At 46.6% G+C, this 27818-nt stretch overlaps 1 protein-coding gene across 1 annotated transcript; it reads left to right on the top strand.

The window, feature by feature from the left end:
* Positions 1-14: 14 nt before the first annotated feature.
* MON1A (MON1 homolog A, secretory trafficking associated) lies at positions 15-13853 on the top strand (the record flags this gene model as incomplete). Its single annotated transcript, XM_082266112.1, has 5 exons — positions 15-105; positions 3205-3651; positions 6620-7385; positions 8916-9063; positions 13491-13853. The coding sequence occupies 5 exons, from the start codon at positions 15-17 to the stop codon at positions 13629-13631; spliced, it is 1593 nt and encodes a 530-aa protein (XP_082122238.1). The 3' UTR covers positions 13632-13853.
* Between the last annotated feature and the right edge of the window lie 13965 nt (positions 13854-27818).

Raw genomic sequence — 27818 nt, 5'->3', positions numbered from 1 at the left:
TGTACAGGACACCCATGGCTTCTGACGTCCATGACAAGTGTGAGAGACACCCAGGAGTGACCCCGCGCTCCGAGAGCCCCGCCCTGACCCAGGGCACCGAGCCAGGTGAGCCATAAACACCCAACATAGTCCGCCGCGCTCTACACACCTCTTATCTCCGGGGGAAAATCAATAAAATTGTGTTTAACCACTTGCCGACCGCTCACTCGAGCTCTACTGCGGCAAAGCGGCTCGATTCCGTCCAGCGACGTAGACCTACGTCGCTGGACTCCTCCCCTTGTGGGCGGCGCTCGCGCGCCGCCAGATGCTCGCTCCCGCTGTATTCAGTCACAGCGGGAGTCGGGCCAGGGGAGGAGAGGCGGTGATCGCCGCCGCTCTTCCCCGATCGCCGGGGAATCGAGTGTGGAGATCCGCCTGCTTGTGTAAACAGAGCGGGCGGATCTCCTAAGTGACAGACAGTGACAGATTGCAGGGTTCAGCATATCTGAACCTGTGATCTGTCCCTGTGTCACTCAGTCCCCTCCCCCCCCCCCCCCACACGTCAGTAAGCACCAGGCATACATTAACCCCTCCCTCTCCAATAATATTACCCCCTTCCCTGCCAGTGTCATTTTTACAGTAACAGTGCATATATATAGCACTGATTACTGTAGAAATGTCACTGGTCCCCCCAAAAGTGTAAAAAATGTCAGTCAAGGGTCCGATCTGTCCGCCGCAATGTCGCAGTCCCGCAAAAAAAAAATCGCAGATCGCCGCTATTACTCGTTAAAAAAAAAAAAACACCAAAAATGACAGAAATCTTTCCCTTAGTTAGTAAACGCAATAACTTTTGCGCAAACCAATCAAAATACGCTTATTGTGATTTTTTTTTTTTTTTTTTTTTTTTTTTTTACCAAACATAGGTAGCAGAAAACAAATTGGCCAAAAATGTAAAAAAATTTTGATTTTTACATTTTTTTGGGGGGGAATTTCATATAAAAAATATGAAAAATATTGTTATTTTTTCAAAATTTACGCTCTTTTTTTGTTCATGGCGCAAAAAGTAAAAATCGCACAGGTGATCAAATACCACCAAAAGAAAGCTCTGTTTGTGGGAAAGAAAGGACGTAAATTTTGTTTGGGTACGGCGTCGCACGACCGCGCAATTGTCAGTTAAAGTCGCACAGTGCCGAATCGCAAAAAGTGGCCCAGACGTAAGACAGCAAAATCCTCCGGTGGTAAAGTGGTTAATAAACCGCTGTGTGAATATCAAGTGGCATAAAAAAATGGCAACATCCACCATTTTTTTCCAGGGCCTTTTCTTTCTGAAAATATATACTGTTTGGGGGTTCTAAGTAATTTTCTAGCAAACCATGCTGATTTTGCGGGGAAAAATTAAAAATTGCCCTGGACAGCAAATGGTTAGAAAAAAAATGTGCACCTTAAAATACGCAAGGGGTTCTTCACTGTCAGAGCAGTAAGGATGTGGAATTCTCTTCCACAAGCAGTCATATCAGCAGGGAGCATTGATAGTTTCAAGAAACTGTTAGATGGGCACCTTAAAGACCACAACATACAGGGGTATACAATGTACAACATACAGGGGGTATACAATGTACAACATACAGGGGTATACAATGTACAACATACAGGGGTATACAATGTACAACATACGGGGGTATACAATGTACAACATACGGGGGTATACAATGTACAACATACAGGGGTATACAATGTACAACATACAGGGGGTATACAATGTACAACATACAGGGGTATACAATGTACAACATACGGGGGTATACAATGTACAACATACAGGGGGTATACAATGTACAACATACAGGGGTATACAATGTACAACATACAGGGGTATACAATGTACAACATACGGGGGTATACAATGTACAACATACGGGGGTATACAATGTACAACATACAGGGGTATACAATGTACAACATACAGGGGGTATACAATGTACAACATACAGGGGTATACAATGTACAACATACGGGGGTATACAATGTACAACATACGGGGGTATACAATGTACAACATACAGGGGGTATACAATGTACAACATACAGGGGGTATACAATGTACAACATACAGGGGGTATACAATGTACAACATACAGGGGGTATACAATGTACAACATACAGGGGGTATACAATGTACAACATACAGGGGTATACAATGTACAACATACAGGGGGTATACAATGTACGGTTAACAGCAAACACACACACACATCATAGGTTGAACTGGATGGACCGATGTCTTTTTTTCAACCTCACTAACCATGTAACTATGTAACGTCTTCATGTAAATAGATCATTATTGGATCTCTCTCTCTCTTTCTCTCTCTCTCCTCCCCCCTCTCTCTCTTTCCTCCCCACTCTCTGTCTGTCCCCCCTCTCTCCTCTCTGCCGCTCTTTCCCCCCTCTCCCCCCCCCTCTCTCCTCTCTGTCTCTCCCCCCTCTCTCCTCTCTGTCTCTCTCTTTCCTCTCTCTTCCCCCCCTCTCCTCTCTGTCTCTCTCTTCCCCCCCTCTCCCCCCTCTCTCCTCTCTCTCTCTCTTTCCCCCCCTCTCTCCTCTCTGTCTCTCCCCCCCTCTCTGTCTCTCCCCCCCTCTCTCCTCTCTGTCTCTCTCTTTCCCCCCTCTCTCTCCTCTGTCTCTCCCCCTCTCTCCTCTCTGTCTCTTTCCTCTCTCTCTCTTCCCCCCCCCTCTCTCCTCTCTGTCTCTGTCTCTCCCCCCTCTCTCCTCTCTGTCTCTCCCCCCTCTCTCCTCTCTCTCTCTCTCTTTCCCCCCTCTCTCCTCTCTGTCTCTCTCTTTCCCCCCTCTCTCCTCTCTGTCTCTCTCTTTCCCCCCTCTCTCCTCTCTGTCTCTCTCTTTCCCCCCTCTCTCCTCTCTGTCTCTCTCTTTCCCCCCCCTCTCTCCTCTGTCTCTCCCCCCTCTCTCCTCTGTCTCTTTCCTCTCTCTCTCTCTTCCCCCCCCCTCTCTCCTCTCTGTCTCTCTCTTTCCCCCCTCTCTCCGCTCTGTCTCTCCCCCCTCTCTCCTCTCTGTCTCTCTCTTTCCCCCCTCTCTCCTCTCTGTCTCTCCCCCCTCTGCCTGTCTCTCTCTCCTCCCCCCTCTCCCCCCTCTTCCCTCCTCTCACTCTCTCCCCCCTCTCTCCCTCCTCTCTCTCTCTCTCCTCTCTGTCTCTCCCCCTCTCTCTCTCCTCAGGGGCGGGCCAGAATGAAGCCATGTTTGTCCACGCTCAGTCCTATGAAGACCTCACAGGAGAGGTGGAGGTTCCCCTCCCCCAGAGTCCTGGCCCCGACGGCAGTGCAGAGATCAGCAGCATGGAGCAGATCAGTGAGGACTTCAGCAAGCTCACCACTCAGCTGAGTGTCAGTTCTGTACAGAGTATGGAGCAGAGCCCGGAGGAAGCCCCTGACCAGGGACAGGAAGACTCATCGTCTTCTTCCAGCCCAGAAGGGGACGGGGAAGGTCGGGTGCTGGATGACTGGTATCGGCACCAGAAACATGTCTTTGTCCTGAGCGAAGCTGGGAAGCCGGTGTATTCTCGCTACCGGTCAGAGGAGGCGCTCTCGAGCACAGCCGGAGTGATGATGGCACTGGTGTCTTTTCTGGAATCGGACAAGAACGCCATCCGATCCATCCACGCAGGTAGAACTTGTGTAGATGTATCATATTGGGGGTTATTTACTAAAACCGGAGTGTGCAAAATCTGGCGCAGCTCTGCATGGCAGCCAATCAGCATCCAGTTTTAGCTTAACCACTTCTGGGGCAGAAGATTTGCCTCCTTAATGACCAGGCCATATTTTGCGATTCAGCACTGCGTTATTTTAACAGACAATTGTGCGGTCGTGCGATGCTGTACCCAAATAAAATTGATGTCCTTTTTATTCCCCACAAACAGAGCTTCCTTTTGGTGGTTTTTGATCACCTGTGCGATTTTTATTTTTTGCGCTATAAACAGAAAAAGAGCCACAATTCTGAAAAAAAAAAAAAAAAAAACAATATTTTTCACATTCTGCTATGTAACATTCCCAAAAAAAAAAAAAATCAAAAATCAAAATTTTTTTAACATTTTAGGCCAATTTGTTTTCTGCTACATATTTATGGTAAAAAAAAAATCGCAATAAGCGTATTTTGATTGGTTTGCGCAAAAGTTATCGCGTCTACAAACTACGGGAAAGATTTGTCATTTTTTTTTCCTAGTAATGGTGGCGATCTGCGATTTTTGCGGGACTGCGACATTGTGGCGGACAGATTGGACCCCCTAACTGACATTTTTGACACTTTTAGGGGGACCAGTGACATCACTACAGTAATCAGTGCTAAGAATATGCACTGTCACTGTAATAATGACACTGGCAGGGAAGGGGTTAACACTGTGGGTGATCAATGGGTTAAATGTGAGCCTAGGGGAGTGATTCTAACTGTGGGGGGGGGGTGACTTGTGAAATGATCATAGAGACCTGTGATCCTATATAGAAGGATCACAGGCGCTCTGTGATCATTCCAGGGAGAAGAACGGTCAGCTGTGTTTACAACATCCGGCCGTCCTCTCTCAGCGGGGAGCGATCACGGGTGGCAGGTGGCAATCGGAGCCGCCTTACCGATGCATCGGCTTCCTCGCTGAAGAGTGGGGACGGGAGCGCGCCGCAGGCGGCGTGCGCTGGCCCCCTAGCTGCCTGCGCGCGACTGACGTAGGTCTACGTCGATTTGCGCAGCAGAGCCACCCTGCCGCAGTAAAAAAGGTGGCGGGCAGTCAGGAACCGGTTAATTGTCCCCAAATTAATGTTCTCATTTTTTTTTTTTTTTTTGGGGACAAAAAAAATGTGCTGCTTTTATCAGGGGAAGATAGAGATTTTATTCACTACTTTGCAGGAACACAGAATCCATGGCTTTCCCCCTGTCAGAACGGAGATCTGCCTTATTTACATAGGCAGATCCCCATTCTGTGTGTTTTACCGATGATTGGCAGGTGCTGGCAGACATCCAGTGCCCGGCACCTGCAGATCGGCTTCTGCAGTTATTAACCACTTGCCGACCGCCGCACGACTATTTACGTTGGCGGTCAGCCCCTCACAGGCAGAGGCCTGTGAGGATCTAGGGAGCAAGCGCGCACCGCCGGAGGCGCGCTCCTGCGTGGCGTGGGACCCCCCCTGCGCATGTGACCGGTGGACCCGATCGTCCGCCGGTCACTCGTGATCGTCGGTGGAGAGGGAGAAAGGCAGGCGGCTGATGTAAACAAAGCCGCCTGTCATTCTCCCCTGTGTAGGAATGGTGATCACACTGTTCTACCATGTAGGACCGTTGATCACTGTTCTTACACCTCAAGCCACAGCCAATCCCAGTTAGAATCACGCCCCTAGGGACACACTTAACCCCTCCCTCTCAAAAAAGTTAACCCCTTCACTGCCAGTGTAATTTTACAGTAACAGTGCATATGTATAGCACTGATTACTGTAGAAATGTCACTGGTAACCCCAAAAGTGTCAAAAATGTCAGTCAAGGGTCCGATCTGTCTGCCGCAATGTCGCAGTCCCGCAAAAAAAGAAAAATCACAGATCGCCGCCATTACGCGTTAAAAAAAAAAACAACAAAAATGACAAAAATCTTTCCCTTTTGTTAGTAAACGCAATAACTTTTGCGCAAACCAATCAAAATACGCTTTTTGCGATTTTTTTTTTTTTTTTTTTTTTTTTTTTTTTTTTACCAAACATATGGTAAAAAAAAAAAAATTGGCCCAAAATGTTAAAAAATTTAAAATTTTTACTTTTTTTTTGGGGGGGGGGGGGATTTCATATAAAAAAATGTGAAAAATATTGTTATTTTTGCAAAATTGACGCTGTTTTTTTGTTTATAGCGCAAAAGGTAAAAATCGCACAGGTGATCAAATACCACCAAAAGAAAGCTCTATTTGTGGGAAAAAAAGGACGTCAAATTAGTTTAGGTACAGCGTCGCACGACCGCGCAATTGTCCGTTAAAGTCAAACAGTAAAAAATTGCAAAAAACCCCCTGGTCAGGAAGGGGGTAAAATCTTCCGGGGCTTAAGTGGTTAATCACAACAGAAGCGGATCACTTACGGTGCGCGTATGCCTCCCCCCTTGCAGACAGAAGTGAAGAATCCTATATATGTGAATGTACACTGTATAGGTAAAGCGCTGTGTGAGACCCCATTCACACTAGCGTGACTAGTCGCCTGCCATAGATTAGCACAGGAGCCGTTCTAATAGGAGCGACACAAGTCGCTCCGACTTAGAAAAAGGGTCCTGTACTACTTTGGGGCGACCTGGAGGCGACTTGCATTGACTTCAATGATATGAAGTCCGTGCATGTCGCGCCGAGGTCGCGGTGCACGCTGTGCACTGCGACTTTACAGGTCGCCCCAGCAAGTCGCGTCGCCCCTGTCTGAACAGGGTCTAAATTGACGGCGCTATCTAAGTACCTGACATAAATAAAATAAATATATTTAATTCTGCACAGGAGAGCCGCCCTGTAGCAGTAAATCTGCTATGTAGCGGTCTTCAAGCGGTTAATAAGGGTGAGAAATGGTTTTAGCAGTATACCCATATGCTTACTCTGCCCCCATTTCTGGTACAGTTTTTGGTTTCTCTGTTGCAGATGGATATAAGGTGGTGTTTGTGCGTCGCTCTCCTCTGGTCTTGGTGTCGGTGTCACATACTCAGCAGTCAGAGCAGGAAATGGCTCAGGAGTTGCTGTATGTTTACTATCAGATTGTGAGTCTGGTCACTGGGACTCAGCTCCACCATTTCTTCCAGCAGAGACCCAGCTATGACCTACGGCAGCTCCTCTCCGGCTCTGAGCGCATCACAGACCGGCTGCTGGATTCCATGGACGTTGACCCCAGCTTCCTCCTGGGAGCAGTGGGCTGTCTGCCCATGGCGGCCAGCCTGCGAGATTCGGCCATGTACTGCCTCCAGCAAGCCAAGGCCAAAAGCTTGGTCTTCTCCATCCTGATGTCCAATAACCAGCTGGTGACCCTAGTCAGGAAGAAGGACCAGTATCTGCACCCCATTGATCTCCACTTGCTCTTCAACCTGGTCACTTCTTCCAGCTCCTTCAGAGAAGGCGAGGCCTGGACGCCAATCTGCCTCCCCAAATTCAATGCCTCCGGCTTCTTCCATGCTCACATCTCGTATCTCAGCCATAAGCCTGAACTCTGCCTCCTGATGGTGTCCACTGACCGAGAGGACTTCTTCACAGTCTCAGACTGCAAGAGAAAGATAGTGGAGAGGCTGGAGAAGAAGGGAACGTGGGCCCTGCTGATGGAGGCGCTAAGGAACCCCTTCTATGATGTCGCACAGATAGGGATCCCAGAACTGAGACATTTCCTCTACAAATCTAAGAGCTCCGGGCTCCTCACCAGGTGAGCAAGAGATACCAGCTGGGGGTCCAGCAAGGTGTGCAGATAGAGAAGGCCAGCCAGGGGTCCAGCAAGGTGTGCAGATAGGGGAGGCCAGCCAGGGGTCCAGCATGGTGTGCAGATAGGGGAGGCCAGCCAGGGGTCCAGCAAGGTGTGCAGATAGGGAAGACTAGCCAGGGGTCCAAATAGGTGTGTGGCTAGGGGGGAATAGCCAGGGATTCAATAATGTGTGGTAAGAGGGGAGGCCAGCCAAAGGTTCAATGAAGTGTGCAAGTATGGGAAGCCAGCCAACGTTCATTAAGATATTTACATAGGGGACTTTGGCTGGGGGTCCAATGAGGTGTGCAGATATGGGAGGTCAGCCAGGGATCCAATGTGTTGTACAGCTAGGGGAGATAAGCTAAGGGGTTCAATGAGGTGAGCAGATAGGCGAGGTTGGCTGAGAGACCAATGAGGTGTACAGATAGAGGACAGCTAGGTGTCCAAATAGGTATTCGGATAGGGGAGACTGGCCAGAGATTCAATAAGGTGCGCCAACGTTGAGGCGGACCGGGGTTTTCTAATGAGTTGTGCAAGTAGGCCAGCCAGGGTTCTGTAAGATTTGCAAGAGACACCAGCTAGTGATCCACTAGGGGGCCAGATAGAGGAGCCCAGCTAGGGATCCAATAAGGTTTGCCAATGGGGAGGCCGGCCAGGAGTCCGAGGTGTGCAGATATGGGAGGCCAGCCAAGTATCCAATATGATGTACTACTAGGGAAGGCCAGCTAAGAGGTTCAGCATAGGTGCAGGGGTCGTGTAATGTAAAGGGGGTTTTCCTAAGTTTTACCTGCAGTTATCGCTGCAGTCCTATAGATTTCTATTAGGTTGCGCTTTGTTTCTGCATTTTCCCAAAAGTCCCGCATGCTTCATCTTTGGCGCACTTTCAGAAAACAGAAAAATAATTTGAAGGTGGGGGAGGGGTGGTGACACCATGTTTTGCCGCACCAGGTGACCCCCCCCCAACCTTAATGACGCCACTGCTTCTCCTTTTAATGTAGCCCTGGCAAGCTTCTATGTGGATTGAAAAATCTCCAAGACTGCCAAACAAGTAGTCAACATTGCACAAATCGTACCCTAAGGCAGTGCTCCTCAACTCCGGTCCTCAGGACCCACTAACAGGCCAGATTTTAAGGATTACCTTGGGGAGATGCAGACTAGAGTACTGCAATCACTGAGCAGCAAATGAGATCACCTGGGATGTATTTCAGTTATCTTGCAAACCTGGCCTGTTAGTGGGCCCTGTAGGCCAGGGTCGAGGACCACTGCCCTAAGGTGTGCGCTCCTACTATGCACTAGGGGGAGGGGGCTTGCAGGAGAAAGTGAACACAAAAAAGACCTTTGTGTTCAGTGAGTTCTTTGTAAGCTGTTCTTATTGGGCAGCCATTTTTGTACATGTTGGCAGTAAAAAGGGCTGGGAACTGAAAAGTGAAAATGAAAAATGCTGCATACCTGCTGATAAAGCCAGGAAAAACTGACCATGTGATCTCCCTACAGTCCCGCCATGGTGGCTCCCTATGACACCGATCAGGAAAGAAGGCGGCTGGTGGAATTATATCAGTACCTGCATGGCAGAGCACACTGCAGCGCCCGTCCCCTGATCACCATCTACCACATGGGAGCCCTTGAGAACATACTGGCCTGGGTAAGTGACCCCAAAGAAGATTCCAGCGAGTCTCTTTCCTGATTCTGACAAATATTCTCACCAACAATAATTTGTAATAATCCCCCAGGATACAGATCAGGTTTTGCAACATGCTGACATGAAGCCGTATGTGAGTGATAGTGGAGTCTTCATTGTACAATCTCAATAAAGAGGAAGCCGTGCCTAGAATATTGCAGTCAGAAGTCAAAGGGCTGCTCACCAGTAACACCTATGGGCTCTCTACAGCTTGTCTTTTACCCATTACTGACTTACCATATCGCTTCTCTGCCTTTTGGCTAAGATCAAGTGTAGTATCTATTCTCAGTTTGAAAGGAGCGGGAAAGCCGGTGTTTGTCTTGCGCCGGTTAGTACTGCTTCTGGATGTAATTGGTAAAGGAATGGTGATGGTGGTGGGAAGGCCTTTTCCTCCTGGGTTGAATCTGTCCTTGAAAAAGGCTTGTCCACAGTTGAAGGCAGGCTCTCCCTTAGCTGTCTAAATTCTGATACCTCCTGGTAGGGATGGGGCTGCACTGGTCTGGCTGAAGGCCGGGACCCAGAAAAAGCCCATGGTGTACGTGCCCCAGGGGTGGCAGCCTAGGGGTGACTTAATTCTCAGAGGTGGGGGAGCTCATCTTAAGTGTTTGGGCTCTTTGGTCACTGCACCTACACACTTTTTTCGCACCTGCCTCTAGGGCCGGGCCTTTTGGCCGGGACCAGAGTAATTGCCTGTCAAGGTATTGCATTTTGACACTATGTACTTCTCCACTTCCCTTTCCCCACTCTCTTTTGTTTGTTTGTGTGTGTGTGTGTTTTTTTTTTTTCTTTGTAGTTTGTCACTGCACTATCTCACTTTTTCACGATTAAGTAGGGTGTGGGTCCTCGGGCCTACCTTGAAAGTCTTGGGAGGGGGTGGGTATGGCCTTCTGGCTTAGTTCGCCCTCTCTCATGGGGTCTCCCTTCGGGGGAGCCCCATCTAGTACTTGGGGTGGGCTGTTTCAGCAGTCCTCCCAGAGAACGGGGTTTGCCTGGTTTCGAACCAGTGAGTACCTCAGTCCCTGTCAGGAGTCTTGCGCCCCAGGGGATCAAGGTAAGGGTCCGTCCTCTTCAGGGGTGGACCATTCGCACACCCTGTGCACTTTTTGTGTTTCCCACGTTTGCGTGTGTGCGCTTTTTTTTTTTACACACGGGTGTTAGTTCACACACCACGGGCTTATAAAAAAAAAAAATTACTGACTTACCATGCTGTAGCGGAGCTCCAATACCCAGCCTAGGTATCTCCGCTGTATAATCCTTGAAGCTGAGGAAGTACTAAAATATCCAAGGCAAAATCCCCCCCAGTAACTGGAGGACACACAGTTCTCGGAGTCAACAACTTTTTATTCAGCCACAGCTGGCTTTTATGTAACTCACCATGCAAGGGGTTTCTTAAATCATATTCCAGGGGCATTCTCCGCTGCACCTGAGAGGGGACTAGGGACAAGTAAACATTTCACAGACTTCTCCTCTGTGCCTGAGAGATAATCAAGTAAGAACAACTTTCATTTAATTATCTCTCAGGTAAAGAAAATTTACAATGTTTTCCAACACCATTAATATTTCAGAACCTCACGAAAGTCACATCACAGAATAGCTGGGATCTGAACGCACACTTTGTCAAAATATCACTAAGATCGCTTCGGTGGTTCGGGAACACCATTCAAGTGAAATTTTGACTGGTCGGCTACGAGGGGAAGCCCCAAAACAGTTCCAGAGAAAATTGGGCTCGACCAGTCTTTTGTGGGAGTTCTCACACGAATACCGATGAAGGCTCCCCCTGGCTGCTAACAAATGTTCCCCCTATTTGGTGGTTTAGGTCTCCCGAACGGCATTCTCATAATGGTTTGGGGAAGTTGGATGGGCAGTGGTATCAGTTTACCCGGTGTTCGTGGGGTTGGGTAGCTGAGATTAGTTCCAGGTCGTCGACGCTCATGTACCGCTGTCGCGTACCTGGATCGAGGCCGAAGTGCAGAGAGGGCTTCCCTTGCAGCTCAGCGCGAGTCACCCCTGGAAGTGGTACAGGAGGTGAAGTGTCCTGAGCCGCACAGGTCGCCTGCGGGGAACAGGAGAGCAGGACCGGTGGACACCAGAGGATGGAAGAGGAGGCTGATACACAGGCACGCCCGGCGACTTCCAGGAACTCCAGATATATCAGGTAACTTTGGTGCAGTAGTAGAAGCCGGGCCGGGGGTCATACACAGGTAATCAGTCTGAGAGCAAGGCAAGTAGCAGAACAGGGACAAGCCGGGGTCACAACAGAAGAGCAGGCACGCAGAAGCAGAGTCCTTAGGCAAGCCGGGGTCATACACAGGTAATCAGAGCAGGTAGGTCGCAGTAGCAAGTTCAGTAAGGCAAGCCGAGGGTCAAACACCAGGAGAGAGATCAGATGGGTCAGAAGCAAGCCCGGTGATAACGGGAATTCCAAGAGAGTTCACAAGGTTCGGGTCACAGGACGCTGACGATAATCCAGCAATTTTGATGGGGCCAGAGGTGGGTTTATATAGGCCAGCAGATGGTCTCAATTGACACATTGTGCGCCACCATGTATGCGCGTACGCGCACAGGTGCTCGCCTGTAGCGCCCATTACTAGTACTGGCAGTAACGCCAGTACTTCTACAGCCATGTCCCTGACAACCGCTGCCCACGTTCGAGACCCAAAATGGCCGCCATTTGTTTGCACACATGCGTTTGGCGATACAAACGGCAGCCACATAGGGGAAACCCTTTCCTTAATAAGTAATTTGCGGTTAACAGCCAGGGGTGGTCGGTTATTAAAAGATGCAAACCCATGGACCACACAGATGGGGTTTGGTAAACTAACGAGGGGGTACGAACAGCTGAACAAAGGGAATGAAAAGTGTATGACAAGCGTCCCTTCCGCTACACATGCCATGTTCTGCATGAGGGCAGTATCTTGGTTAGAGGCAAGGGTAGTAGTGGAATAATCCACACCAAGCCACAGAATAGATGAAGCAGGGAGATCCTTGCACTACAGGTCCCCAGGTAAAGCTTCCTCTCCAGTAAGGAAAACCGTGACCAGCAGTCGTGCTATCACTAAATTTCATTCCATACCTTCTAAAGCTAACAGAAACAGGGAGGTGCACCCCAAAAAAAAAACAATCAGAAGGCAAAGACATAGTCCCCAGTTTTTCCTGTGCGCTCCTTGCAGAGGATATATACATCATTACTGACTTACCATGCATTGTTCTGTGTGAGCGCAGCCAGCCATCTTGGTTAGAGGCAAGACTTAGTGGTGGGGTAATGAAAGAGGTGGAGGAAGCACTAGTTCATAGAATGAATGAAGCCGAGGGATCCTTGCATTACAGGCCCTCAGACACAGCTTCCTTTCCAGCAAGGAAAACCGTGAACAGCACAGTAGTGACATCGCTAAATCTCATTCCATACCTAAGGCTAGCAGTAACAGGGAGCCACGCCCGAAAAAATTAAAAATGAGAGAGCAAAGACATAGTCCCCAGAATTTAATGTGTTCTCCCTGCCGAGGAAATATACATCATTACTGACTTACCTTGATGACTAGTGGGGTAATAAAAGAGGTGGAGGAGGCCCATATCTACAGAATGAAAGAAGCAGAAGCAGGGAGAGTCTTGCACTGCAGGTCCTCAGGTACAGTTTCCTCCCCAATAGTGAACAACCTCTAATGAGGTTAGCAGTAACTGCAGAGCTGTGCCCAGAAAGGCAAGCAGAGGGCAAATACCTAGTCCCAAGTATTTCCTGTGCTCTCCTCAGAGGATATGTTCATCATTACTGCCTTACCATGGTCAGGTTCTAGTGCGAGGAAGGGGTCGGTAAATGTGTCATTTACCGGCCCCTTCCTTTTTGAATGGAGAGTCCGTGATCCGTACTGATTACTGACAGTGTTTACAATGCTTCAGTTTGTGAATGAACAGGAAGCCTCTGTACAAAACTATCTCTGTCCATTCATTCATTGCAGCTGAGGCTGCAAAGATGGAGATTGAGGGTTCTGTTCTCAGTCTTCTTTCTCAAAAGTGAAACATCAGAGGTCTATTTAGACCCCTGATATCTCACCAAAGCCTCCCAACGTGCTCCTAAAAAAATTGTAAATAATACAAAATAATATTGTAAATAAAAAAAAAAAAAAAAGTAGTTAAAAAATAATAACTAATGACACCGGGCTCGGAGGGAAGAGCCCTCCTAGTTACGCCACTGACTGCAGATATACAGCGTTGACGATAAAGAACAGGAATGCCTAGGCACAGGAAGTGCACTGATATCAGGATTCAGGAGTGCCTAGGCACAAGAAGTGCACTGACATATTTTTCACTCAGTGATTCTGCTGTTCCATGTTTCAGGAGAAGAGGAGGGGAGTAGTTTGATGCCGCTATGACATTTATCACTCTCCTCTCTGCAGGTGACGGAGGCGTTCGAACTCTACGTTTGCTTCAGTCCTCTTGGGACAAAATCCTCAGCTGTGAATGGGGTCTCCCGCCTGCTACGCTGGATCCGCAAGGAAGAGGACCGCCTGTTCATCCTGAGCTCTCCCACATACTGACTGCGAGGGTGAAACCATGTCTGCTTCTATACAGCACAGATACTGACAGGGGAACCTCCCATCAGAGGTGTAGCAGGTGCCCATTGGATGGGATTTCCCATAATCCCCTGCGCTGTGATCGGTAGCTCTACCTTGTCACGCTCCTCTCATGTCACCGGATGCAGGGGGGGCGCACGACTGTAATGATAACTTATTTCCGTTATTTCTCCTCTAATATATACCTGATATTAGGAAAGGTTGGTTTAATGTATAGAAGAAGAAATGGCACGGGGGGGCTTTGGAACCTGTAAACTCTATGTGCAGCCAATGCCAGACCAAAAAGGCCAACGTGAGCCCCTCTCCATGAGCTGTTATTTGCTTCAGCAGGATAGGTTGCAGGTGATGCCCTTTTTGTACTCCATCCCTCCCCAAAGCAACAGCCTCTTCGTCTACCTCCTTGGCCCAGTCCTGGGGAAAGATGGGTAACTGCACACAATAGGTTATGGGTGAGACCACCAGAAAAATTGCAACTAAAATCGGAATTTCTTCTGTGTGCATACAAAGACTGTAATTCCCGCATAGCACACAGTCATGTGACCGCTATTGGGACGTGACGGGAGACAGGAAATTATTAATATATGCAGAGAAAATAAATACATATGAAATCAAAGCAATACAATATTATTAATATCTAGTAATAATAATCTGCTGTCATGGCAGCTGCATCGAGGGAACACACAGCCCAATCTCGGCTAACTGAAGGACCATCAGCTGCTGAGGAACTGCAAGTCTCAGGTTAACCAGCGGAGCTATATTAACCAAAGCCGTTTATGACTCTACAGTGTCTATTTATAGTTATAGAGGATCGGTCAGGATAAAAACACAGGAGCTGCTGACTTAGTTTTGGGGAAGACTCTGAAGCCGTCCTTATCTTTTTGAGTTCTGAGTCATGACCTAGAACAAGCATGCAGCCAATGAGATTGGGACTCCTGATCTCTAAATAGTGAGGTGAGGATTAAGATGACGGCCTCTCTTCACTATTTAGTGTTCGTTCCCCTATTTCTGTCTGTTTTAGTGATTCTGTATTTATTATATAGAACCTTTGTACAAAATAATGACATTTTTGATGATTTGCCAACAATCTAAATAGTGTGAGCTGAAGATTTGGGGAGGAAGAGGGTCTCCTCATCATCCTTTCACCTGACAATAAATTCTCTGACGCTGCCTGTGATTTTTTTATTTTATGTAATGTTTAATTTATGAAGGTTATTGTCTGCAAACTAATGCCTCGTACACACGCATCGATTATTGGCCGGGAATTTTCGGCCAACGTCCAATCGGCCGATTTTCGGCTTGTTAGTATGATGCTTTCGACAACCGACTCCGACTTTTCGGCCGAAAAAAAATCTGGTGTGCAGGCTATAAATTTTTTGTTGGCCGTCAACACAACGGCCGATTTTCCGTCAGTCAGTACAGATTTCGGCAGACAAAAATCTGATGAGCAAGACTGGGCATGCTCAGAGAAGAAAAAACACACGGAAAGTAAACCAGCACATGACATCACTTCTGAAGTAGATTTTTGTTGGCCGAGAAAATTCATGTGCAGTCTAGGCCAACCAACAAAACACAACTCTGGACAAAAGACGGCCAATCGGTCGGCCGATAATCGTTCCGTGTGTACGAGGCATAACTGTTTATCCACTTGCTGACCAAGCCTTTCCTGGCACTTTTTTATTTACAGGTTTTTCAGTTTTACTTACAGGTTTTTGGATTTTCAGTATTTTTTGCTATAAAATTACTTGGAACCCCCAAACATTATATATTTTATTTTTTAGAATAAACCTTAGCGAATAAAAATTGCGATCATTGCAATATTTTATGTCGCACGGTATTTACACAAAAACGTTTTTTCAAAAGCAATTAAAAAAAAAAAAAATACACTTTAACCACTTGAAGACCAAGCCTTTTCTGGCACTTTTTTGTTTACAAGTTTAAATCTGTAATTTTTGCTAGAAAAATACTTCGAACCCCCAAACAGTATATATTTTTCTTTTAGCAGAGGCCCTAGAGAATAAAATTACAATTGTTGCAATATTTTATGTCACACGGTATTGGCGCAGCAGTTTTTCAAATGCAAATTTTTAATTTTAAAAATACACTTTAATGAATTTTAAATGCAAAAAACACAATATATAACACAATTTTTTGGTACAGTATAAAAGATGATGTTGCACTGAGTAAATAGATAGCTAACATGTCAGACTCTAAAATTGCGTGCACTCGTGTAATGGCGACAAACTACAATATTTAAAAATCTCTATAGGCGACACTTTAAAAAAATGTACAGGTTACCTGTTTAGAATTACAAAGGAGGTCTAGCGCTAGAATTATTGCTCTCGCTATAACGTTCACGTGTTTGGTGGGAACACAATTTACAAATGGGTGCATGACATAGTCGGGTCCATAAATATTGGGACATGGACACAATTCTAATCTTTTTGGCTCTATACACCACCACAATGGATTTGAATACGGTGTAGGAATTACAACAGTTTGTATATGTGCCTCACACTTTTTAAGGAACCAAAAGTAATGGGACAATTGGCTGCTCAGCTGTTTCATGGCCAGGTGTGTGTTATTCCATCATTATCCCATTTACAAGGCGCAGATAAAAGATCCATAGTTAATTTCAAGTGTGCTATTTGCATTTGGCATCTGTTGCTGTCAACTCTCAATATGAGATCCAAAGAGCTGTCACTATCAGTAAAGCAAGCCATCATTAGGCTGAAAAAACAAAACAAACCCATCAGAGAGATAGCAAAAACATTGGGTGTGGCCAAATCAACTGTTTGGAACATCCTTAAAAAGCAAGAACGCACCGGTGAGCTCAGCAATACCGAAAGACCACGGAAAACAACTGTGGTGGATGACCGAAGAATTCTTTCCCTGGTGAAGAAAACACCCTTCACAACAGTTGGCCAGATCAAGAACCCTCTCCAGGAGGTAGGTGTATGTGTGTCACCTTCACAACAGTTGGCCAGATCAAGAACACTCTCCAGGAGGTAGGTGTATGTGTGTCAAAGTCAACAATCAAGAGAAGACTTCACCAGAGTGAATACAGAGGGTTCACCACAAGATGTAAACCATTGGTGAGCCTCAAAAACAGGAAGGCCAGATTAGAGTTTGCCAAACAACATCTAAAAAAGCCTTCACAGTTCTGGAACAACATCCTATGGACAGATGTGACCAAGATCAACTTGTACCAGAGTGATGGGGAAGAGAAGAGTATGGAGAAGGAAAGGAACTGCTCATGATCCAAAGCATACCACCTCATCAGTGAAGCATGGTGGTGGTAGTGTCATGGCGTGGGCATGTATGGCTGCCAATGGAACTGGTTCTCTTGTATTTATTGATGATGTGACTTCTGACAAAAGCAGCAGGATAAATTCTGAAGTGTTTCGGGGAATATTATCTGCTCATATTCAGCCAAATGCTTCAGAACTCATTGGACGGCGCTTCACAGTACAGATGGACAATGACCCGAAGCATACTGCGAAAGCAACCAAAGAGTTTTTTAAAGGAAAGAAGTGCAATGTTATGCAATGGCCAAGTCAATCACCTTACCTGAATCCGATTGAGCATGCATTTCACTTGCTGAAGACAAAACTGAAGGGAAAATGCCCCAAGAACAAGCAGGAACTGAAGACAGTTGCAGTAGAGGCCTGGGCGAGCATCACCAGGGATGAAACCCAGCGTCTGGTGATGTCTATGCGTTCCAGACTTCAGGCTGTAATTGACTGCAAAGGATTTGAAACCAAGTATTAAAAAGTGAAAGTTTGATTTATGATTGTTAATCTGTCCCATTACTTTTGGTCCCTTTAAAAAGTGGGAGGCACATATACAAACTGTTATAATTCCTACAGCCTTCAGCTGATTTGGATGTAAATACCCTCACATTAAAGCTGAAAGTCTGCAGGTAAAGCACATCTTGTTTGTTTCATTTCAAATCCATTGTGGTGGTGTATAGAGCCAAAAAGATTAGAATTGTGTTGATGTCCCAATATTTATGGACCTGACTGTATGTATGTGTGCGCTTCTGCATACAAACACAGAGGGATGGGGGTGCTTATGAATTATTTCATTTATTTATTTTTTTCCAATGTCCCTTTAACCACTTGCCTACTGGGCACTTAAACCCCCTTCCTGCCCAGGCCAATTTTGTCTTTGGAGGGTGAATCTTCATACACGCTTTGACGAACTTAACATTTAGATGATGTGATGCTCAGCATGTACCAATCAGGGCTGACAAGGCCGATTATGTATATACCCTTAAATCCCATATCTAATCCCAGCTGCAAGAACTCAGGACATTTGCCATTTATGAGTTCAGAGGTTCAAAGGGAACTTCATTGGCGAATCTGACAAACTTTTCCCACACTCTGGCAGAGACCAGATTGGTTGACTTTCTGGCTTTCAGCAGTCTTAAGAGAGCAGTTTCAACTTTCTAGTGTGCTACTCTCAGCCTCCATGGTGCCAGATGCAGCCTGCCCGGGTTGGGGTGAAGGTTTTGGCCTTGGGTCAGAAGATCTTAGACCAGCGGAAGCATGACTGAAGGCTTCATCCCCAGCGACCTGAGGAACAAGAATAGAATAACTGCTATTACTTCTGCTAGGCAGGATCTGATTCCATACCCTAAATATCATTGGGATTGGAGGAAAAACTTACATCAATTTAAAGTCTCTTGGGTACAAGAGGTTATCCACTCCCTCCACTAAAGGAACTCTTCTCCTTACCTAAAAGCGCTTCCACTTGGTGTTGGATGGAGACAACATGAGATCTTCTTCAGGGGGTAACCCCATTGACTGCAAATCTAAAGGAAGATTGCCAGCTTCAGAGACTATTCATGGCTGTCCATTCTTTACTGGTTCGAAGAATCTGCCAGACAATTCTGAGGACAAAAAAATATTAAAAAGGTTGCGCTAGTGTTAAAAGAGAGCAGCCAGTACTGAAAGTCAAATACAAAAACTACAGAGAGATACAATAATAAAAAGGTGCAGCACTAAATAATGATAAACATAAATAAATGATCAATAAAAGACAGATACATGAATGTCCATATCGAAGAAAGAAAGGAAAGAATCAATCCTTGATCCAAGAATCCAAGATCGGGAGTGTCAAGGAAATAGCACTGGAAAGGGTTAATCCAATTTCACACCGGTAGTGAAAACACAAACTGCTTACCGGACAAATTTGACCACTAGAATATAGGTGGTAAAATACAGCAGCACAAGGAAAGATAATGGTCTCCCCAAAACCATACACTCCCCAAAACCATACACTCCTCCTGCAAGATGGATATATGGGGAAAAGCAGACAGACCCTTCCATAGCGTAATACGTATACAACTCGTTTAATGAATAAAAGCGAATTGCACTTACAATCTTCCAAACAAAATCAGCTCATATGCGGAAAAATGTGTGTAGCGGCGTTCCTCCAGGTCTCCCTTCCAGACTCTCTCGACAGACAGACCAATCATAGAGATATGTACGTGATGATGTCACCCTCGCAAGCCCCACTCTACGCGTTTCGTCAGATATAACGTCTTCTGGGGATAGGCTTGAGGGCCTGGAATGTAAACGGCTGTCAGGTCCAGTAGGTTTCTCTGTGCCCACAACATTACTGTATTTGTGCCCCCTTCACTAACAAGGACAAGCTGTGGGTGCCACCTTGACGGCAAATATACAACACGGTTGTCATGTAGTCCACTTGTAACTTCACAGATTTCCTTGTGATGTATGGAATGAAGGTCTCCAGAGCCTAGGCTGCCTTTGACTCAAGGACATTTGACACTAACTGGATGGTTGCCAACTGTCCCTGAGCCAGGCTGTCTTATATATGGTTACCCCCAACCTGATTCCCTGGTGTTTGGCATAACGATGGTCCAATAGCCAGTGCTAATTTGTGAGTTTTTAAGGTTAGCCTCCTTCATCTTCTAGCACATGAAGCACTTCATGGGTGCTGTCAAACAGATGCTCTGAAGGGGTGCGTTTTTCTTCTATTGTCTCAGGAACTCCAACTGGAATGGCCTAAGGTTCCAGTGACCCAATCTAACCATGGGGATCGCTGCTCTCATCACCTTAATTAGTCAGATACTGTTACACTGATTAGAGCTGCTGTTAGAAATCAAGGGGCCCCATTGAGCCTCCCGCCCTCCAAAATTATTAAATGATGCCTTAATTTTTTTTTTTTTAATAATTTTTAGAACTTTTTATCTACATATATATATATATATATATATATTGTACAGTGGGCAGTCCACAAGCAGTTAAAGGGGGCTCCATTTTTTTTTTTTTTTGTGTTTATTAAAAGTCAGCAGCTACAAAAACCATTCCTTCCCTTGGTCCTCTGTCCCTGGCATCTCATTTGTGGGCATCCAGCTGAGACAGCTTGCGCCTTCACAGCCGGGTGCCACTGCGCACAGGCGAGCCACGCTGCGCAATGTGAATGGTCCCTCAGACCTCTGTGACCTGTGATGTGTCCCAGAAGACTGCGGGGAGGGAGGGGGAGAGGAGAACTTCTGCTCAGATTGCCTGATCAAAACCAGGTACCTGCTGCCCCCCCCCCCAAAAAAATGCTATTTGGTGAAGATGGGGGGGGGGGAGCATTAAAGGAGAACTTCCCCTTTTGGGTGGAGCTCTGCTTTAACAAGGAGAGGTATGGAACCTGGGCAGCTATCACGTACCTGAAGGTGAGCCTGAAATGGTGAGGAAGGCCTCTCTTACGCCTCTGACTCAGGGCCCCTATTAGTGCAGACAGGAGGTGCCGGAGTATAGAGTAGCACGAGTGCCGGGTGTAAGCTGGAAGCAGGCCGGTGTGTACAGGGACAGGGATAGCCAGGAAGATCCAGTGGATAAGCAGGTGTGCAGGCAGCAGGTGCTGGAGGCAGGAGTCAGGATAGCAGGGTAGGCTGACAGAACCTTCCCTGGGCAGGTGATCGGATCTGGAGAAGACAGGAGCGTAGTGAAACAAGCCGGGTCAGAAGCCAAACGGTAATGCAGTAGCCAGAAGGAGCAGACTGGAGCGGAGGTCAAAGGACAAGCCGGGGTCAGTACAGGCAGAGAACAGAGGATGTTCAGGACAAGCCGGGTCTGGAACTGGTAAACAGGATACAGGTTGCAGGTACAGGTCAACAAAGGCTGAAGACAAAGCAGCACTGGAGCTGAGCCAAGGCTGGGTTTAAATAGCCCATTTGGCGCCAGCATCTGTCACACGTTGCGTGCTTGCGTTCGCGCATGCGCATTAGCCAAGTCTCTGCGGAATTTCACAGGAGCATGTCTTTGCCTATGAACAGCAAACCTCCTCTTACAACAGCAGACCACATGACATTGGTCAGGGGGAAAAAAAAGGTTCATATTAAATCTCGTGAGAAACAGTGAGAACAGAAAAAAAGAATGTGGGCACCTGAGTGGGGTTTCAAATTGTTGGTTAATTCTTCCCTTGGGGCAAGAGGAGGTAAAGCTTATCCATCTCCTTAGAGATTAACTTGAACGTCCTCCTAACTCCAAACCCGCTCTCATTTTTAACTCCAGCGAGCTGCGGACGGGATCATTCCCACCCTGCAACTCATGTAAACAAAGAGGTGGGAATGATCCGGCTCATTGGAGTAAAAAAAAAAAAAAAAAAAACGCAAGTGCAGAGGATGCCCAACCTCATCTCTACCCACCAGTATGCTGCCATGTTTGTGCCAGGACAAGCAGATTTCTCCTCAATTTGGAAAGACTTCTTACTTTCTGTTGTGTCACTAGGACAGAAACACCTGACAGGGGTTTTATCCAGGGGCAGACTGGCAACTTTTGGCCCAAGGGGCAAGTACAAACCAGAGGCCCATGGTACAGTGACTCGGACCCCCCTCCCACTCTCCTTCTACCCGGCCCCCTCCTGACCCCCATTCCAAGCTGAAGCTTTGCTCCAGGTACTCTCTACTCACTGGCTGAATCCGGGTTCCCGACCTGGTCAGCAGGGGACAGTTGGGGGGAGCTAGCACAGCTCGGTCAGGGCTGCCTGGGGGAGGAGAGTCTCCAATGGGGGTTGGAACCGGCCTCTGCTCAGACACAGTTTACACCATCCATGCTGCTGAGGCCTGCGCTCTGTCCTTGTCTTCATCCCGCACTCAGTAGGTCAGCAGTGGGGACTTTTTACATCTCTTCACCAGGAATCCTTTAGGCTTGTCTGTGGCAGAAGCGGTGCAGCCTTTTTATGGATCATCAGAGTGGCCCAGGAGGCAATTGCCCCCCTGGCCCAGTCCTGCCCTGGTTTTATCCTTTCCCCCTTTCAGCCAAACAAAAAGGATTTTGGCTTTACATACACTAAGAGTATGTTTTGCTGTCTATAGGAATGAAGCCTTTTATTCACCTTAAATAATCAAAGTGAACAAAGCTCATTTCCCTGTGGGAGGTTTGCGCTGTTTCATGTCCTCCACTATCCAGTTTCATACAGAGAAGACACAATTGACTCATAGTAATTTCCTCCTTGGCTTTGGAAATTGAATGGGCAAGCTGTTCCATTGTTCACCCGGTTGATACGTATAAATAAAAAAAGCCAATAGTGTAGTATGTTAAAACAAGAATGATTTTATTAAAACAAGATAAGGCACAATGCACTTACAATGTGAGCTGAATGGGAAGCTTGGGACAGAACGCCTTAACCACATCAATACCGGACACTTTCACCCCCCAATTTTCAGCTTTCAGCTCTATCACACTTTGAATGACAATTGTACGATCATGCAACACTGTACCCGTATGGAAAGCTTTAGCATTTTTTTAAACAGATAGAGATTTCTTTTTGGGGTATTAATTCACCACTGGGGTTTTATTTTTTGCTAAAAAAATGAAAAATTACTTGAAGTTAAAATAAAAAAATTTTTTCTTAGTTTTGGTTATAACATTTTGCAAATAAGTAATTTTAATTTTTTCCCCTTTGCTGATGAGGCGGCACTGATGGGCACTGATGAGGCAGTACTGAAGGGTACTGATAACCTGGTCTGATGGGCACTGATGAGGAGGCACTGATCAAGCTGCACTGTTGGGCACTGATAGGCAGCACTGATGAGGCTGCACTGATGGGCACTGATAAGGCTGCACTGATGAGGCGGTAATAATGGGAACTGATAACCTGGTCTGATGAGCACTGATGAGGAGGCACTGATCCAGCTTCACTGATAGGCAGCACTGATGGGCACAGATAAGGCTGCACTGATGAGGCGGTACTAATGGGCACCGATAACCTTTGCTAAACAAATGAAATAAAAACCCAGGAATTAAAATAATAAAAAAAAGTCTTAGTTTCAGTTATAAAATTTTGCAAATAAGTATTTTTTTTCCTCTTCGCTGATGAGGCTGCACTGATGGGGAACTGATGAGGCAGTACTGAAGGGTACTGATAACCTGGTCTGATGGACACTGATGAGGAGGCACTGATCATGCTGCACTGATGGGCACTGATAAGGCTGCACTGATGGGGCGGTAATACTGGGAAATGATAATCTGGTCTGATGAGCACTGATGAGGAGGCACTGATGTGCACTGATAGGCAGCACTGAAGAGGCTGCACTGATGGGCACAGATAAGGCTGCACTGATGAGGCGGTACTAATGGGCACTGATAACCTTTGCTAAACAAACGGGAAAAAAAAAAACTAAATTAAAATAGAAAAAAGTTTTTCTTAGTTTCAGTTATAAAATGTTGCAAATAAGTAATTTTTTCTTCTTCGCTGATGAGGCTGCACTGATTGGCACAGATAAGGCTGCACTGATGAGGCGGTACTAATGGGCACTGATAGGCAGCACTGATGAGGCTGCACTGATGGGCACTGATAAGGCTGCACTGATGAGGCTGCACTAATGGGCACTGATAACCTTTGCTAAACAAACGGAAAAAAAAAAACTAAATTAAAATAGAAAAAAGTTTTTCTTAGTTTCAGTTATAAAATGTTGCAAATAAGTAATTTTTTCTTCTTCGCTGATGAGGCTGCACTGATTGGCACAGATAAGGCTGCACTGATGAGGCGGTACTAATGGGCACTGATAGGCAGCACTGATGAGGCTGCACTGATGGGCACTGATAAGGCTGCACTGATGAGGCTGCACTAATGGGCACTGATAACCTTTGCTAAACAAACGGAAAAAAAAAACTAAATTAAAATAGAAAAATTTTTTCTTAGATTCAGTTATAAAATAATGCAAATAAGTAATTTTTTCTTCTTCGCTGATGAGGCTGCACTGATTGGCACTGATGAGGCAGTACTGATGGGCACTGATAATCTGGTCTGATGGACATTGATGAGGAGGCACTGATCAAGCTGCACTGATGGGCACTGATAGGCAGCAGTAATGAGGGTGCACTGATGGGCACTAATGAAGCGGTAATAATGGGAACTGATAACCTGGTTTGATGAGGAGGCACTGATCCAGCTGCACTGATGGGCACTGATGAGGCTGCACTGATGGGCACTGATAAGGCTGCACTGATGAGGCAGTACTAATGTGCACTGATAACCTTTGCTAAACAAACGGAAAAAAAAACTGGAAATTAAAATTTAAAAAAAAGTTTTTCTTAGTTTCAGTTATAAAATGTTGCAAATAAGTAATTTTTTTCCTCTTCGCTGATGAGGCTGCACTGATGAGGCAGTACCGAAGGGCACTGATAACCTGGTCTGATGAGCACTGATGAGGAGGCGCTGATCAAGATGCATTGTTGGGCACTGATAGGCTGCACTGATAAGGCTGCACTAATGAGGCGGTACTAATGGGCACTGATAACCTGGTCTGATGAGCACTTATGAGGAGGCACTTATGAAGATGCACTGATAAGCTGCACTGATCTGCAGTGATGGGGCTGCACTGATCTTCAGGACACTGATGATTAGTGCACTGATTATCACTATAAACAATGTGCTGGCAGCTTTGCTGGTTATTGGCTTTCCTTTTCTCATACAGAGACAGCGTGTGAGGAAAGGAATGCCGTTAACCAGCAAGTCTGCTTACATGTGATCAGCTGTGATTAGACTGGGAAACCATCCCTTTCAAAAGCCTCAGGCAGTGGATGGACCTTGTTTGATGGCGCCCATGGCCATTCGAAATCCTCCTGTGTAGAGCTCAACCCTGAGGTGAGAGCCTCTGATGGTAGAAGAAGTCTTTGTGCATATGAGGGAAGCCTAGGCCGCGTACCGTCAATCAAGGTCCCGTCCACTGGAGTAACATCACACTAGAGCCTAGTGCCATGCGGGGACTCATTTCTGGGAAATTATCCCTTTCATCAGCTTCAGGCAGTGGACAGGACTTTGTCTGATGGCACCCATGGCCATTCGAAATCCTCCAGTGTAGAGCTCCACCCTGGCCATAGGGAGCGGTGAGAGCCTCTGATGGTAGAAGAAGTCGCTGTGCATATGAGGGAAGCCGAGGCTGGGTACCGTCAATCAAGGTCCCGTCCACTGGAGTAACATCACACTAGAGCCTAGTGCCATGCAGGGACTCGTTTCTGAGAAATCATCCTTTTCATCAGCCTCAGGCAGTGGACAGGACCTTGTCTGATGACACCCATGGCCATTCGAAATCCTCCAGTGTAGAGCTCCACCTTGGCCAGAGGGAGCGGTGAGAGCCACTGATGGTAGAAGAAGACGCTGTGCATACGAAGGAAGCCTAGCTTGCGTACCATCAATCAAGGTCCCGTCCACTGGAGTAACATTACACTAGAACCTCCTGCCATTCAGGGACTCATTTCTGGAAAATTGTCCCTTTCATAAGCCTCAGGTGTTGGACAGGACTTTGTCTGATGGCACCCATGGCTATTCAAAATCCTCCAGTGTAGAGCTCCACCATGGCCATAGGGAGCGGTGAGAGCCTCTGATGGTAGAACATCACACTAAAGCCTACTGCCATGCAGGGACTCATTTCTGGGAAATCATCCTTTTCATCAGCCTCAGGCAGTGGACAGGACCTTGTCTAATGGCACCCATGCCCATTCAAAATCCTCCGGTGTAGAGCTCCACCCTGGCCATAGGGAGCGGTGAGAGCCTCTGATGGTAGAAGAAGTCGCTGTGCATACGAGGGAAGCCTAGCTTGCGTACCGTCAATCAAGGTCCCGTCCACTGGAGTAACATCACACTAGAGCCTAGTGCCATGCAGGGACTCATTTCTGGGAAATCGTCCCTTTCATAAGCCTCAGACGGTGGACAGAACCTTGTCTGATGGCACCCATGGCCATTCGAAATCCTCCAGTGTAGAGCTCCACCCTGGCCATAGGGAGCTGTGAGAGCCTCTGATAGTAGAAGAAGTCGCTGTGCATGAGGGAAGCCTAGGCCGTGTACCATCAATCAAGGTCCCGTCCACTGGAGTAACATCACACTAAAGCCTAGTGCCATGCAGAGACTCATTTCTGGGAAATCGTCCCTTTCATAAGCCTCAGGCGGTGGACAGAACCTTATCTGATGGCACCCATGGCCATTCAAAATCCTCCAGTGTAGAGCTCCACCCTGGCCATAGGGAGCGGTGAGAGCCACTGATGGTAGAAGAAGTCGCTGTGCATACGAGGGAAGCCTAGCTTGCGTACCATCAATCAAGGTCCTGTCCACTGGAGTAACATCACACTAGAGCCTACTGCCCCACTGATAATGGGGTACTTTGACGTAGTGGTGGGCTTGAGCACTATATGGCCATATGGTGGGACCATATCCCCATTTTTATTTATGGATTGTCTTCAAATTTGGTAGTAATTTCTTTTGCATGTGTGCGCTATTCTTTTTTAATAAACAACCTTGTCTGATGGCACCAATGGCCATTTGAAATCCTCCAGTGTAGAGCTCCACCCTGACTAGAGGCAGCAGTAAGGGACACTGATGGTAGAAGAAGTCACTATGCACGCGAGGGAAGCCGAGGCTGGGTGCCATCAAACAAGGTCCCATCCACCCATTTCTGGGAAATCATTACTTTCATCAGCCTCAGGCGGGGGATGGACCTTGTTTGATAGCGCCCATGGCCATTTGAAAACCTCCTGTATAGAGCTCAATCCTGGCCAGATGGAGCGCTGAGAGCCTCTGATGGTAGAAGAAGACACTGTGTGTGCGAGGGAAGCTGAGGCCGGGCGCCATCAGACAAGGTCCCATCTACTGCATGACGATGATCAATATTTTCTATTCTATTTTATTCAATTCTATTTTGTTCTATTCTTTTCTTGTCTATTCTGTTCTATTTTATTCTATTCTTTTCTATTATATTTAGTTTTATTATATTATTTTTTATTCTCTTCTATGCTATTTTATTCCTTTCTATTCTATTCTTTTACAGTATATTCTATTCTATTTTATTCTATTAACCTCCCTGGCGGTCTGATTATGTCCAGATTTCTGTGCTAAAAGGGGTACATTGTTTTGCATAGAAATCTGTTGTTTTATATTTTAAAACTCACCTTCCCCTGCGATCCCCTGCTGTCCTCCCGCTGTCCTCCCCCGCCGTCCTCCCGCTCTGTGCTCTGCGGATGCCGGCACCTGTCTTCCGGTTCCCTTCCCTGCAAGCGTTGCGATGCAGGGGGGTGGAAACGGTGGCAAATTCAAAAATGTAAATACACCAAATGAGATGATAGAAAGCTGTGATTGGATTACACTGTATCATCCCATCTCACCACAGGATTTCACCTGGTGACTTTTCCAGTGCCCTGCCTGTGCTTTTCCAGTTCTTTGTGTCTGGAAAATAGAGAACGACCATGGCGTTCAAAAAGCGTTCTTTTTGCGCAAAAGCGCTTTTAGATGAACTGGAAAACAGCGACAGCGAAACGGAGTTAGTTGAAGAACTGAGCGATAGCGATTGGTGGGAAAATTTGTCATCAGGTATGGAAAGTGAGGACAGCGACGATTCTGATGTCTCTTTCTGGCACATCGCTCCCTTTGAAGAATCATTTGATATAATTCCCAAATTCCACAAGCATTGGCTGTTTTGAATGCTGTCATTTTCTTTAAATTTAGCACCGAGTACCCGGAAGTGATGTCATGACCAATAATCCCTCTAATTTTTTACTGTGCTGAGCAAATAAAAAAATTCTGAGCGCAAACCTTTAGAATGAGCAATGGGGAGGGGGGGGGGGGCGTCAATGCAGAGTGACCAGCGTGCCCCCAATCAATGCAGAGTGCCCACAACATTGCCCCCAATCAATGCAG

Source organism: Pelophylax lessonae, assembly GCF_965119305.1.
Source record: "Pelophylax lessonae genome assembly, chromosome: 8".
Lineage (NCBI taxonomy): Eukaryota > Metazoa > Chordata > Amphibia > Anura > Ranidae > Pelophylax > Pelophylax lessonae.
The sequence above is the reverse complement of the archived record's forward strand: the minus strand, read 5'-3'. Positions and strand labels throughout refer to the sequence as shown.